At 48.7% G+C, this 14,641-nt stretch overlaps 1 protein-coding gene across 2 annotated transcripts in view; it reads left to right on the top strand.

Moving 5' to 3' along the window:
• The window catches only part of ACACB (acetyl-CoA carboxylase beta), a 105,780-nt gene that overhangs the window by 78,423 nt on the left and 12,716 nt on the right, over positions 1-14,641 (top strand). For both annotated transcript variants that reach the window (XM_012756613.3, XM_012756617.3), the window contains 10 exons: positions 583-798; positions 2,548-2,703; positions 3,527-3,730; positions 5,002-5,157; positions 7,531-7,653; positions 7,756-8,025; positions 9,280-9,377; positions 10,385-10,505; positions 12,846-12,956; positions 13,756-13,899. In XM_012756613.3, the coding sequence (XP_012612067.2) occupies positions 583-798; positions 2,548-2,703; positions 3,527-3,730; positions 5,002-5,157; positions 7,531-7,653; positions 7,756-8,025; positions 9,280-9,377; positions 10,385-10,505; positions 12,846-12,956; positions 13,756-13,899 (1,599 nt within the window). The remainder of the gene's footprint in view (positions 1-582; positions 799-2,547; positions 2,704-3,526; positions 3,731-5,001; positions 5,158-7,530; positions 7,654-7,755; positions 8,026-9,279; positions 9,378-10,384; positions 10,506-12,845; positions 12,957-13,755; positions 13,900-14,641) is intronic.

Genomic DNA, 14,641 nt, shown 5'->3' with positions numbered 1-14,641 from the left:
AAGTTTGCTCATCCCTGTTCTAGAACAGCAGGCTTGTTCCCAAACAGATTCAAGACCCCACCAAATCCAGCATCTGTATTTTAATTTACCCAAAGCCTTACTTTTCCAGCGAATACCCATCCTTTTTTGTAGCTTCTTCTTTTTTTGTTTTCAGTTTGCTCTCTAGCACTGTCAGTCATTTCTTTTGGGGACAGTGTCCACCAAGAAACCAAGGGTTGGACACTTCTTGCGAATGCCATGACAGAGACGAGCCTGGTGTCGCTGAAAGGTGCTGGGAACTAGCTACCCTCCCCCAGGAACCGAGAGGCGCACCCAGCACCCAGCACCCAGCACGCCAGTCTTGCAGTGCTCATAGCTCTTCCCAGATCTTAGCAAAACCTCAAATGTCTTGCACCCTGGGGGTTGCTCAGAATTAGGTGCTCACAATGAACACTACATTCCTGAGTGCTAAACTCGCGAATGCCAGGTGTCTGCAGAATAAGGCATGAACCGAGCAGTCACGCAGCCCCGATGTCAAACCTTGTGTGTGTGTGTGTGTGTGTCTGTCTGTCTGTCTGTCTGCTTTCTCTGGGCGGCCTACAGTTTGCAGAAGACCGCATCTACCGTCACTTGGAGCCTGCCCTGGCCTTCCAGCTAGAGCTCAGCCGGATGCGCAACTTCGACCTGACGGCCGTGCCCTGCGCCAACCACAAGATGCACCTTTACCTGGGTGCTGCCAGGGTCAAGGAAGGGGTGGAAGTGACAGACCACCGGTTCTTCGTCCGGGCCATCATCAGGCACTCCGACCTGATTACAAAGGTAAGGTGCTGCAGAGTGTTTCTTTCTCCAGGTTGGTCCTTCGCGCTCCGGTCTTCCCTTCCTCAAGTTCCTGCTCGGTGCCAGGCCCTGGGCTGCACGCTGGGGGTAGGACGGTGCACCGGGCACACATGGCCCTGCTCCGTGATGCTCCAGCCTAGGGCGGGAGAGGGGTAGTGGCCTATTATCATGTCCCAGCTGGTGGCACTTGGATCTGTTTCTTATATCCTGTGGATCTCTCTGCACGAGCAGAGAATTGAGAGGCTAGAAACATACTGGTTTCTTTCCGGAATCTCTTATTTTTGCCCATGGAGTGAGTGATCATTTTTCACTGTCCCTTGCTTTAGAAAAGTCATCCATGATTATACTGTGAAAATTCTAAACAACACTGGAAACTATTTTTAAAAATTGAATGGAAAGGACCCAGAATCTTGCCACCGAGGGGGCAGCCCCGTTGGCACCCCCTTCTGTACCTAATTCCATTCCTGCAACCTAGAGTTGGGGGTATAATGTCGCAGATAGGCGCTCAGTGGGGACAGACTGTTGTTTTGTCATTGGTCAGCTGCTTGTGGAGCTCTTTCTGGTCCGCTGCGTGCCGTTTCCTTGCACAAACACACTGTGTGTGTGATGTGTTATTTATCACTAAATTCCCTATCAGCGGATGTTAAGCGGCTCTCAGTTTTTTGCTACCTCAGTCAACTGGATGTTTTAATAGGTTTTATTATTCAGGTGTGGTCAGGCCAACAGATCAGGAGATGATTGCGGTTGAAAAGATGGTTTGTTACAGTTCCCGAGAAGAAGGGGACACATGGGGGTGGTGCACATGGGGGTGGTCAGGTGGCGGAGGGAGCCTTTCTGGTGGTTTCGGTGGGAAGAAGCAGGCAGGCCAGGATGAACAGGTTTAGGCTTAGCTAATGTGAATCATTTCAGAGGGCTGTGGGGTGCAGAGGCTGACTCTCGTTCTCTGGCTCCCGGCCACGGGCAGTCAGGGCAGGTGTGGGAGAGCTTAGATGCAGCAGGTGGTTGCGATGTGGGCGCTGGATTGGTTGGTTTGTGTTTGAAAAGTGCACTTGGCCGGGCGCGGTGGCTCACGCCTGTAACCCTAGCACTCTGGGAGGCCGAGGCGGGCGGATTGCTCAAGGTCAGGAGTTCGAAACCAGCCTGAGCAAGAGTGAGACCCCCCCCCCCCGTCTCTACTATAAATAGAAAGAAATTAATTGGCCAACTAATATATATATATATAGAAAAAACTAGCTGGCACATGCCTGTAGTCCCAGCTACTCGGGAGGCTGAGGCAGAAGGATTGCTAGAGTTGGAGATTGCTGTGAGCGAGGCTGGCGCCACGGCACTCACTCTAGCCTGGGCAACAAAGTAAGACTGTCAAAAAAAAAGAGAGAAAGAAAGAGAGAAAGAAAGAGAGAGAGAAAGAGAGAGAGAAATAAAGAAAATAAATAAAAGAAAAGTGCACTCACGTGGAATCGTTTATATCTCTGGGAATTGGCTCGAGGGTCCCTCCAAGATCTGCGAGGCCCTAGATGTCCAAGTGTCGTGATACAGAAAATAAAAGACACGGTCGATATGCTTGACACATTTGATACCCTTTCGCCCCTAGTGAGCTGTCCTCGCCTGGCACGCTTTTTGGGGGAGGGGGTGTCTTCCTCTTGCCTCTGCCTCTCTGCGGCTGCGTGGCTGGCCAGCCCGGGGCGGGCCCTGCGCCCCCGGCCTGAGCAGCTGCCCCCCACCCTTTGGCAGGAGGCCTCCTTCGAGTACCTGCAGAATGAGGGGGAGCGGCTGCTCCTGGAGGCCATGGACGAGCTGGAGGTGGCCTTCAACAACACCAGCGTGCGCACCGACTGCAACCACATCTTCCTCAACTTCGTGCCCACCGTCATCATGGACCCCTCCAAGGTCTCGCCTTTTTAGGGGGTGGGGTGCCCTCACCAGGCTCTGGGTTCAACCTTATGGCTCTTCCTGCCACGTCACTTCAGGGTGTTGTCTCCCGCCACGCCAGACCCAAATACCACGATATGTGCATATTGGAGCCTCAGTTTCTGCAGGAGGAAAATAAACCTTCCACCCTTCAATTCTAGAGCCTTCTTTTAGGCCACAGCCCTATCTTAGCCATGGCCTGTCTGGGCCACGCTTCACCGTAGGAATGACACAGATGCTTAAAATGTCTTGCAAAACAAAATTTTGTCCTTTCCCTGGTTCCGGGCTCTGCTGGGGACCGCACGTGGGTGGGGGAGGGGAGCAGGACCCTGATCTGGGGCTAAGCCGTGGTTCATCGGCAGCGGGCAGAGTTTCATGGGGGGGGGGGAGTTCTGGGATGAAAGGAGTCCTGGTGCATCCATTTGGCGTCTGCGGAGCACAGGGGACCCTCGCAGGTGCCCTGGCTTCCCCAGGCTGTTCTGAAAGAACGCTGTGCACAGGCTTGCACAGCCTATAAAGAAGGCATAACGTAGGAACACTAGGTCAGGCCGGCCTGTTTCTTCAATCTGTCAATGGGTGATAAAAGCCTGCCTCTCTGACTTATGAGAGCAAAACTAGTTAATGGGACTTAAATGCTTAGCAAGATGCCTCTGGCTGTTATTAGCTAATACTTTCTATTGGATACTTATGTCCCAGGCGTTTTGCATACGGTGTATCTCCTCATCCCGTTGTTATCGGTGCTATTATGAGTGCATGTGGCATGAGTGGGCTCTGAGGCTGGAGTCGCTGTGTTTTGGGGCAGATCGAGGAGTCCGTGCGCTCCATGGTCATGCGCTACGGCAGCCGGCTGTGGAAACTCCGAGTGCTGCAGGCCGAGGTCAAGATCAACATCCGCCAGAGCACCACCGGCAGCGCCATTCCCATCCGCCTGTTCATCACCAATGAGTCGGGCTACTACCTGGACATCAGCATCTACGAAGAAGTGACCGACCCCAGATCCGGAAATGTAAGGCTGGGGCGAGTGCACGGAAGTCTGAGCCAGAGCAGAGGCTGGCTGCTCGGACGGCAAGGCGTAGATGAGAGTGACATGCGGTGGCTGTCTCGCCTCGCCTTGCCGTGCGGGCTGGGATGGCCCCTCTGAGTTTTAGGGTGAACACGGCAGCCTCTGAATCCTGGTTGTTCATATCCTGGGAGGGAGAATGAGTCCTCCTAAATTTAATCCATTCTAGGTGACACTTAGGATGATATATAGAGTCCTGTGCTCAATGACAATGCAGTTCCCAGATTGATTCACATAGGAAAATAGGTATTTTCCCCAACCTGTTTTAGAACAGACTTTTGTAAATTAAATCAAATATCCTTTTGACTGTCATTTGTATATGTGTGTGTTCGCTTACATATTTATATAGCGTGTGTGTAAATCTGTCTTTGTGTGTGTATATATTAATATATACACTTTTTATTTTGAAATAATAAAAGATTCAAGAATCTCAAGAAGTTGCAAATTCGTACAGACGAAAAAATCGCACAGAAAGTTCCCGTGTACCCTTCATGTGGCTTCTCCTGATGAGAACATTTTATGTGACTGTCTTCCATTATTAAAACAGGAAGTTGACATTGGCACAGGACTGTTAACCCCAGTACAGATCTTATTCAATTTCACTGGTTTCTATGCTCACCCTTTGTTTTGGAGTCAGAGTCTCACTCTGTTGCCCGGGCTAGAGTGCCGTGGCGTCAGCCTAGCTCACAGCAACCTCAAACTCCTGGGCTCAGGCGATCCTCCTGCCTCAGCCTCCCGAGTAGCTGGGACTACAGGCATGCACCACCATGCCCGGCTCATTTTTTCTATATATTTTTAGTTGGCCAATTAATTTCTTTCTATTTTTAGTAGAGACGGGATCTCGCTCTTTCTCAGGCTGGTCTTGAACTCCTGACCTTGAGCGATCCTCCTGCCTCGGCCTCTCAGAGCACTAGGATTACAGGTGTGAGTCACCGTGCCCGGCCTCTGTGCTCACTCTTGTTTATGTGAGTGGCACTGTGGCTGCTGCATTTTCAGAGCTGTGTCTCTCCAGCTCCCACTGTCCCTTCTTGTCCTGGTTGCCCACAGCAGTGAAGAAGAGCGTTGTGCCTATCCCAGGCACGCCCATCGTTACTCGATTCGACATGCCTGACGTCTCCACATTGTTTTGTTGTTGAGGACAGGGCAGAGAGAACTGGGGAGGAATGAGTGACCTGCTCTCTCACTTTCTGTCTTCCTTTCCTTTCCTTCTGGTCCAGATCATGTTTCACTCCTTTGGAAACAAACAAGGGCCCCAGCACGGGATGCTGATCAATACTGCCTACGTCACCAAGGACCTGCTGCAGGCCAAGCGATTCCAGGCCCAGTCCCTGGGGACCACCTACATCTATGACTTCCCGGAAATGTTCAGGCAGGTAAGTCTGAGGCGCAGAGGCACCACCCCCTGCAACCAGATCCTCCCCGCAGACTCTGCCAGAACCACCCCCCCATCCTTAGACCCTCTTCTAAAGACTCAGTCTAAAGAACAAGGTGTTGGGGCCAGACGTGGTGGCTCCCACTGGTAATCCCAGCACTTTGGGAGGCCAAGGCAGGAGGATTGCTTGAGGTCAGGAGTTCAAAATCAGCCTGGACAGCATAGCAAGACCCTGTCTCTACAAAAAATAAAAGAAAACTAGCCAGGCGTGGTGGCACATACCTGTAGTCCCAGGTACTCGGGAGGCTGAGTCGAAGCAGGAAGATCGCTTAAGCCCAGGAGTTTGAGGTTGCATTGAGCTATGATGACGCCACGGCACTGTAGCCCAGGTGATAGTGAGACACAGTCTCCAAAAAAAAAAAATAAGATCTTTTTGAAGAAAAAGAAATTAATGTTGGGATTGACTTCATACGTCATAGTATGTTTTCCCAAAATAAACCTAACTCATCCCAATGTTAAAGGTAATATGATTTAGAAACTTTGGAAATTAAAGGACAATGGAAAAAATTAAAAAGTAACTCATAGTCCCACACCCTAATGACAAATTGCTTAACATTTTGATGTGTTTCCTTGTGATCTTTTTCATGGTCATTTATTAAGTACCTGGTACTTGGTGGACACCATTCTCAGGCTAGATAGACCACGAGGAAGAGGATGGGGTCGCTGCCTTGGAGGAGGCTTTTGTCTACTTTTAAAAAATAACGTTTTGCTATACTTTTCTGATTATTAAAGTGTACGTTGGAAAATGAAAGCCATTGGGAGTCAGTCAAAAGCACACACAGGATACAGGAAAAGCAAATACAGGAAAAGCCCTATACATTTATGTCAAAACTTACAAGTTATTTACACAAAAGAGAAAAGATTAAGCCCCAGATTGGGCGAATACATTTCAGTGCCTATTATCGTCAACTAGATGATCTCGAGAACGCTTATAAATCAATCAGGGAAAAACAAAAAGCAAAACTATGAAAGACACAGGCAGGAGTTGTAAGCAGGAAACTTGCCAAAAAGAAACTCACATGGTTGGCAAGCATCTTAAAGGCGCTCACTTCATTAATAATCAGCAAAGTGCGGATCAATACCACAATACAATTTCCCACCCGGCAGATGGGTAGACATTTAAAAATCTGGCAGAACCAAATGTTGGAGAATGTATGGGGCAAAGGAGCTCTTGTATGTTTTCACTGGGCTTGTAAAGGGGTTCGGAAAACTTGGAAGCTATTCGATAATGTCAAGTGATGTTGAAGGTTCACATTTCCTGGGACCCAGCAGTTCTCCTGGGTGTGTGTGTTGGGGAAACCCTCAGCCTTGCTTCTAAGAAGAGGCCATAAGAATGTTCATTACAGCCTCCTGGGTGATAGCGTAGAACTGGAAACAACCTGCATGTTCCTAAGTGTGGTGATGAGTAAATAACTCGTGGTATATTCATACCATGGAAAACCGAACAGCAGGGCTCAAGAGCTAAATTTATCAACACAGAAAAATCTCACAAACATCACGGGGAGTAGAAAACGTAAGTTGCTGAAGGATGTGTCCAGGATGGTGCCGTTTATTTAAAGTTTGTTTAAATAATACTGTGCATTTTCAATGTATGCATGAATGACAAAGTAAAGACATAAGAAACCGTGCTGAGCACTGGCAGTCGCTAACGGTTACTCAGGGGTGGAGCGGAGAGGAGGGTGGGGAGAAGTAGGGGGAGGGTATACCAGGGGCTTCAACTGCATTTTTCTTATTTCTTTAAAAAATTTTAAGCAGTGGCCAGGCGTGGTGGCTCACACCTGTAATCCTAGCACTCTGGGAGGCCAAGGTGGGTGGATCGTTTGAGCTCAGGAGTTCGAGACCAGCCTGAGCAAGAGTGAGACCCCATCTTTACTAAAAATAGAAAGAAATTAGCTGGACAACTAAAAACATATAGAAAAAATTAGCCGGGTTTGGTGGCACATGCCTGTAGTCCCAGCTACTTGGGAGGCTGAGGCAGGAGGATCGCTTGAGCCCAGGAGTTAGAGGTTGCTGGGAGCTAGGCTGACGCCATGGCACTCTAGCTGGAGCAACAGAGTGAGACTCTATCTCAAAAAAGAAAAAAAGAAAAAAAAATCTTATGCAATTATAGAAATATTAAGATTTGACAAAGCCACCAGTTGGCTTTGCCTGGGTATTTATTTATTATTCTACATAGGGTTTTTTTTTTTTTTTTTGTATGCTTCAAATATTGCATGATTAAAAAAGAAGGAACTAGAAAATTCACACTGAAATCATGACAGATCATCTCCATCCAATGACTTCGAGTTTTTCCTCTTCCCTCCGCTCTCCCCAGGCTCTCTTTAAACTGTGGGGCTCCCCAGACAAGTACCCCAAAGACATCCTGGTGTATACTGAGTTAGTGCTGGACCCCCAGGGCCAGCTGGTGGAGATGAACCGGCTTCCTGGCGGAAACGAGGTAACGCTCAGCAGAGCCCGGCCCCGGCCACACTCACCCTTTTCGCAAAGCTGCCCCTCAACAAACAGCCTCTTCTTCCCTGTGCGCTCCTCTCCTTGCTAGGTAGGCATGGTGGCCTTCAAAATGAGGCTAAAGACCCAGGAGTATCCAGAAGGGCGGGACGTGATTGTCATCGGCAACGACATCACCTTCCGCATCGGGTCCTTTGGCCCAGGGGAGGACCTTCTGTACCTGCGGGCATCCGAGATGGCCCGGGCAGAGGGCATCCCCCAAATCTACGTGGCGGCCAACAGCGGGGCCCGCATCGGCATGGCGGAGGAGATCAAGCACATGTTCCAGGTGGCTTGGGTGGACCCAGAAGACCCCCAGAAAGTACGTGGTGAAGCTGGCGTGGCAGGGGGATTCCGTTCTGCTCACGTCTTTGCAGTCGGGGTTATAGCAACTGCAAGAGGGCGGGAACAAATCTTACTCTTTTTCCATGTAAAGGGCAGGTAGATGGGTACTACCTTGCAGTGTAGCAGTGGTTTTAAAATTTCATTGGTGGGGAGGGTGGTGATTAGGAAAAAAAAATTGTCTAAAAACGCTCCTTAGGGGGTTGATAATGAAATAAAATTTACAAAGGCTGAGCTGGTACCTGCTGAGCTTCTCCTGAATGCAGGTAATACGCTGCCACCGGCCTCAGAGAGTTCTTAAGGGTCATCAGCAGGTGCGCAGAGGAGCTACGGTAAAAGGGCAAGACGAATGAGATAACAGCACACATTTTAGGATGTGAGAATCGATCGAGGATAGTCATTCTTTCCAACCAATACATGCATTCTTGGGGTGGGGGGTGATATTAAACATCACCCCCCCCCGGGGGGGGGAATTTTCTTTGGGGTGGCATTAAAATATTTTTGTGTACATATATATGCATGCAGGGTACGTAAACAGGACATAAACAGGATATCTTTAATATTAAAATTTCATTAAATTAGGCCAGGTGCGGTGGCTCACGCCTGTAATCCTAGCACTCTGGGAGGCCGAGGCGGGCAGATTGTTCAAGGACAGGAGTTCAAAACCAGCCTGAGCAAGAGCAAGATCCCGTCTTTACTATAAATAGAAAGAAATTAATTGGCCAACTAATATATATATATATATAGAAAAAATTAGCCGGGCATGGTGGTGCACGCCTGTAGTCCCAGCTACTCGGGAGGCTGAGGCAAGAGGATGGCTCGAGCCCAGGAGTGTGAGGTTGCTGTGAGCTAGGCTGACGCCAAGGCACTCACTCTAGCCTGGACAACAAAGTGAGACTCTGTCTCAAAAAAAAAAAAAATTTCATTGAATTAAAATTTCTGAGAAGGCTCCTTAGGGAAGCAATAAGGAAAAGACTGAGAAATGGTGACTCAGGAAAACCAGGAAAAGCATGAGGCTGTGTTGTAAGGATGGGTGGAAAGGACTTAGCTCAAAGCCAACCTTCAGCTGATAGCTATTATTAACATGGTATTAACATCAGGCATATTAAAGTGTTATTGACATGTTATTAGCATGTTAACATTTACCCCTACCATATTGACATTTTTTAAAAAATACAGTGGCTGTCAGTGCAGTTAACTGGATTCATAGCCTCACTGAAGTCTATTTTTTAAGGGATTTAAGTACCTGTACTTGAGCCCGCAAGACTACACCAGAATCAGCTCCCTGAACTCCGTCCACTGTAAACACATTGAGGAAGGAGGAGAATCCAGGTAAATGACTCATCGGGTAGCTCCTTAATTTTGTTCATGGCTCATATCAGTTGGTAACAGGGAATCTGTCTCATTTCCTCCGGGCTTGTGGTGATCGATATTTTCAAGTGGGGTGGTGGTGGTTTATACAGTGGAACCCCTAAGCTTCCATGGGGGGGGGCACTGATGACTTAAACATTTGGGACATTCTCCAGGGTGAACCCATCCTTGTCATTCGAAAATGAGTCGCCCCTTCCACAAAAATAGCACGTCCTGCAGGGAGAATTAGATTGGGTCTAATTCTCAGGATGTCCCACGAGCCACAAGCTCACACTTTACGACCAAATTAGCCGAACAGGTGCAGCGGTGATTTGGCAAGGTGGGAAGATACGGGCAGGGCAGGGATCTGCTCTTTGAGGACATCCAAGGCAGTTGTGTCTTTCTTAGTGGTGCTGACTAAATCAGGAATTCCTAGACTGGGTTTTCTGGAATGTTAGTTAGTGATATGTGGGAGAGAAAAAAAATTCCCATAGTCAGATGAGTTTGTGAACTACTGGGTTAAATGAGATTTAGTAAGCGTCTGTACTGTGCAGGACTTGTCAGAACCTTTAACATGCTGAAGTGCTTTGTGACTCTCTAACGGGTTTCACTGGACAGGCTTACGTGGTCATGGAATCTTGACTGTGAACAGGCTTCAGCTGTGTACCCCCATCTCTCTGTAGCACCAAATACCATTCTAGATACGCTTTTAGAAGAATGTGGGGTGGAGTGACATTTTACTAAGGCAGCCTCTGAACAGGCAGATATCTTAGGTCAAGGGACAGACAGGGTGACAGTTTTTGATGCTGTACTTGCCCTTTTAGAAATGTTAGCACCCGTCATGAGGGTTCTAGTTCCCTGCTTTCTTTTAGCCTCTGGCTTCTTTTCCACTTTCGGTCTCTCCCCGTACTGCCCCGTCCTTCCTGCCTCGGGTCCTTGGGGCTTTCTGGGTTAGAGCTCGGTCTTTCACCTGTGTTGGGTTTTGGCAGATATGTCATCACGGATGTCATCGGGAAGGACGATGGCTTGGGCGTGGAGAATCTCAGGGGCTCGGGCACAATCGCCGGGGAGTCCTCCCTGGCTTACGAAGAGGTCGTCACCATTAGCTTGGTGAGTCCCTCCTACTTCCTTTTCTTTTTCAGCTCTCCGTCAGAGAGACTTTCAAATGGTCCCAGTAGAGAGGATCAATGACAAGCGCCGTGTGCTTAGAATATTTTAAAGCCAGTTCCCCATTGCGTCTTTACACTTAGCAATACTTCAGGGTGGATCTGTAACAGATAAGGAGATGAGGGCTTTTTCTCTCCTTTTTTTTACATAACTGTGATACTATTACTACACCCCCGCCCCCCAAAATCAACAACTCCTTAATATCATCGGAACCCAGTTTTGGTTTCTGTTTTAGGAGTTATCTCAGAAATACCTTTTTATAGTTGCCTTATTTGGATCAGGGTCCAATCTCCTCTTATCTCAGTGGTATTGAGCGTTTGGAAGAACTTGTGTCTGACTGTAACTGGCATGCCCCATCCCCTCCCCATGGGCTTGCTAAATATTTTCTGTGTCTCGTAGCAGTAGTAGCAGCGACAGCAGCATTAGGTCATTAAGTATGATGAAATGTCCGATTTTCTTAAGTGCTGAGTTTGAGAGTCGATTATCTCTGACATTTCACTTTGACCATGGATAAGTCAAAACTTCGTGTTATTTTCAAATACGAGTTCTGTCGTGGAACCAGTGCGGCGCAGACGGCTCAAAATATCAACGAAGTGTTTGGGAAGGATGTGGCTAATAAATGCACAGTACATGGATGGTCTGAGAAGTTCCATTCTGGTGATTTCAATCTTGAAAATGAGCCAGGTGGGGGACCTGAGACCAAGGTGGATAACGGTGAGCTGAAAGCCGCCGTGGAAGCAAATCCATCTCAGCATACTTGTGAATTAGCAGCAAGATTTGATATTATTATTCCAACAGTATCGGACCATTTGAAAGCAATGGGCAAGACAAAGAAGCTGGATAGATGGGCACTGCGTGAATTAAACAAACATCAGAAGAGAAATCTAGAAGCTTGCCTCTCTTTGCTGTCACAACAACATAAAGGCAAACCGTTTCTACCCCGTATTGTTATGGGTGATGCATTTTGACAATTGCAAGCATTCAGCACAATGGCTGGAAAAAGACTAGATGCCAAAATACAGTCCAAGACTGAATAGTCATCAGAAAAAGCTAATGGTGTCTGTTTGGTGGTCCAGCGCTGGCATTATCCACTCCAGCTTGACAAAACCTGGTGGGTCAATTACAGCGGATGTCCAATTGGACGAAATGATGAGGACAGTTGCAATTAAGCAGCCGGGATTGGTCACTAGACACAAGCCAGTCCTCTTGCAACGCTACGTGTTGCAAAAAAAACAACGCTGCTCACACTGCGGAAGCTGGACTTGGAAACCCTCTGTCATCCGCCATCGGACCTTGCACCGACTGCTTACCACTTCTTCCAGGCTTGGGACCACTTCTTGCACGGAAAAATATTAAATTCTCAACAAGCTATGAAAAACCTTTCACGATTTCATCGCCACTCGCCCTCCAGGCTGCTTTGCTGCCGGCATAAGCAAGCTGCCCTAAGATGGCAACGCCGTGTTGCTAGTTTAGGCGCACGCTTTCATTGTGCCGCTGCTTGCTTGAGATATAACAAACTAAACTTTTGATTTGAAATCGGACATTTCATATTTAATGACCTAATAGCAATAGTACTCTTTAATGATTAAACTGTCGTTCAAGGCCTTATTTTTACATGAAAAGTTAAATCTTCGCCTCTAAGGTAGCTGATGCTGGCCGTAAGTGCCTTGCTTAGGCTTGTTCTCTTTTTTTTTTTTGACCTGAAAATGAGTTTCAATAGGCTTGTTCTCTAGACGGTTCATAGATAGGCGTCTTCTTATTTTGAAATAGTTGGACTCACCAGATGTTTCAAGATAGAGGATCCCCATAAACCCTTCCCCCAGCTTCCCCTGTGACAGCACCTTCCGTCACCATGGCACCTTAGCAAGACCAGGAAGTTGATGTTGCTGCAATATACTGTCAGTACAGACTTTCTCGGGCTTCCACTAGCTTGTACCCGCACTCACAGACGTCCTTGTGGTTTTGCAAGAGGCTGTGATTGCTCACGAATGGCTGAGCTCGGGGGAGCGACACACCGGCCTCTTGGTGTCCCAGGCACTCAGTAGAGTCTGATGGTCATCTTGACGACGATCCTCTTTGTGGGCCGTGTTCTCGCCAGATGGGAAGCCAAGCTCACGCGGGGGGTGGGGAGGGGGCTGAGAAATAGGCTTTCGCCTCTGCCGTTCGGCCCCCAGTCAGGTTGCCGTTGGCCGTGCGTGCCCGGCGGGCCCCGGGCTCGCCCTGCCGTGGAGATCAGGGTGCCGGGCCACTCTCGGGAATTCCAAAGGCCTCTTCTCCCTGCAGGTGACCTGCCGAGCGATTGGGATCGGGGCCTACTTGGTGAGGCTGGGCCAGCGAGTGATCCAGGTGGAGAACTCCCACATCATCCTCACGGGGGCAGGTGCTCTCAACAAGGTGACAGGGAAGGCGCCTCCCGAGGGGGAGGGGATTGGTGGGGGCCGAGGTCTTGTTAACATTCCCATTGCCCTCTGATGGAGCGGGGAGGTTCTCGATAGGTCCCATTCCTGTAGATATGAGAGCTATTCTTCCAATTTGCAATTTTCTGGGCCTTTTTTTTTGGAGCCAAAAAAAGTTTTAGGCACCAACTCCTTGTGTTACTGACATTTACCAAAAAAATGTGTTTTTTTGAGTCAGGGTCTCACTTTGTCACCCAGGCTGAAGTGCAGTGGCGTCATCATAGCTCACTGCAACCTCAAACTCCTGGGCTCGAGCCATCCTCCTGCCTCGGCCTCCTGAGTAGCTGGGCTTGCACCACCACGCCCAGCTAATTTTTAAATTTTTTATAGAGACAGAGTCTCACGTTGCCGAGGCTGGTCTCAAACTCCTGGCCTCAAGTGATCCTCCCACAATGGCCTCCCAAATCGCTAGTTACAGGTGTGAGCCACCGTGCCTGGCTGCGTTTTGCTCTTGAGATGGCCAAAGTAGTCAGCTGTGTCACTGGTTTGCAAATTGGGCTGTGTATTGGAATTGTCTGGAAATTTTAAAAAAATGAAACATTGATGCATTTGGGTCCTAGTCCCAAAGATTCTGATGTCATTGGCCTGGGTGCAGCCTGGGCTTTGGGAGTTTTGAAATCTTCCAGATGATTCTAAAGTACAGCCAGGTTTGAGAGCCACTGAGTGAGATGGTTTCTGAACAGGCAGGAGAGCCCTGAGCCGGGCAGGACTTTGCTAACCATGTCGTGTCCAAGCAGGTCCTGGGAAGAGAGGTCTACACATCCAACAACCAGCTGGGGGGCGTGCAGATCATGCATTATAACGGCGTGTCCCACATCACCGTGCCGGATGACTTTGAGGGGGTCTATACTATCCTGGAGTGGCTGTCTTATATGCCAAAGGTACAGTATCCTCCCTGGAGTCTGGGAGACTCTGTTATCAAGCTCATTTGCTAATTGTGTCCCTGTCACATCCTGAGTGCGGGGCAGGAAGCCCTGCAAATGTGGCTGGGGAGGATTTTTCTTTCCTTCTTCGCTCTCTGACGCCTAGCCCTGTCCTAGCTGTTCTTTGTCGTTTGGGCTGCACTAATGCCATTGTAAGGAGGCTGTCTATCGGTCCTTTAAAAAGGGGTAGCATTTCCCCTTGACAACAGAGCCTGCGTCGGACAATAAGAGAACCCTCAATATTCCAACATTCGAGCTAGATTTGAATCCTGGCTTCCCCCTCAGTAGCTGGGTGACCCTGGCCCAGCCTCCTAATCTTTCTGAGCCTCAGTTTCCTCATCTGTGAAGTGGGCATGATCACAGCACCTAGCCCATGGTGTTGTCATGGTGATGAAGTGCAATGCTATTTAGAGCTCAGAACTTGGTAGGCCACCCCCACCTGCTACTCATGATGGTGACGACTAGTTAGTTCAGGTGGGGCTTCGTTAACTTGACATCCGCTAGGCAGACGTTTGGGGAACTGCCTCTTCAGTCATTGGATGCTTGGTGACGATGCTTGTCCTGCCTGGTTCGTAGGAGATCTACTGAACAGTTGTGTTAAGAGTGAGATAATAGTGGACACAGTTAACTGTGACGTTCTGTACAGATGAGTGAGGTCATTATTCTTCATCGTAATTATCTCTGAAAGGTTGGTTTCCAG

The sequence above is a fragment of the Microcebus murinus genome, chromosome 22, assembly GCF_040939455.1.
Source record: "Microcebus murinus isolate Inina chromosome 22, M.murinus_Inina_mat1.0, whole genome shotgun sequence".
Taxonomy (NCBI): Eukaryota; Metazoa; Chordata; class Mammalia; order Primates; family Cheirogaleidae; genus Microcebus; species Microcebus murinus.
The sequence above is the reverse complement of the archived record's forward strand: the minus strand, read 5'-3'. Positions and strand labels throughout refer to the sequence as shown.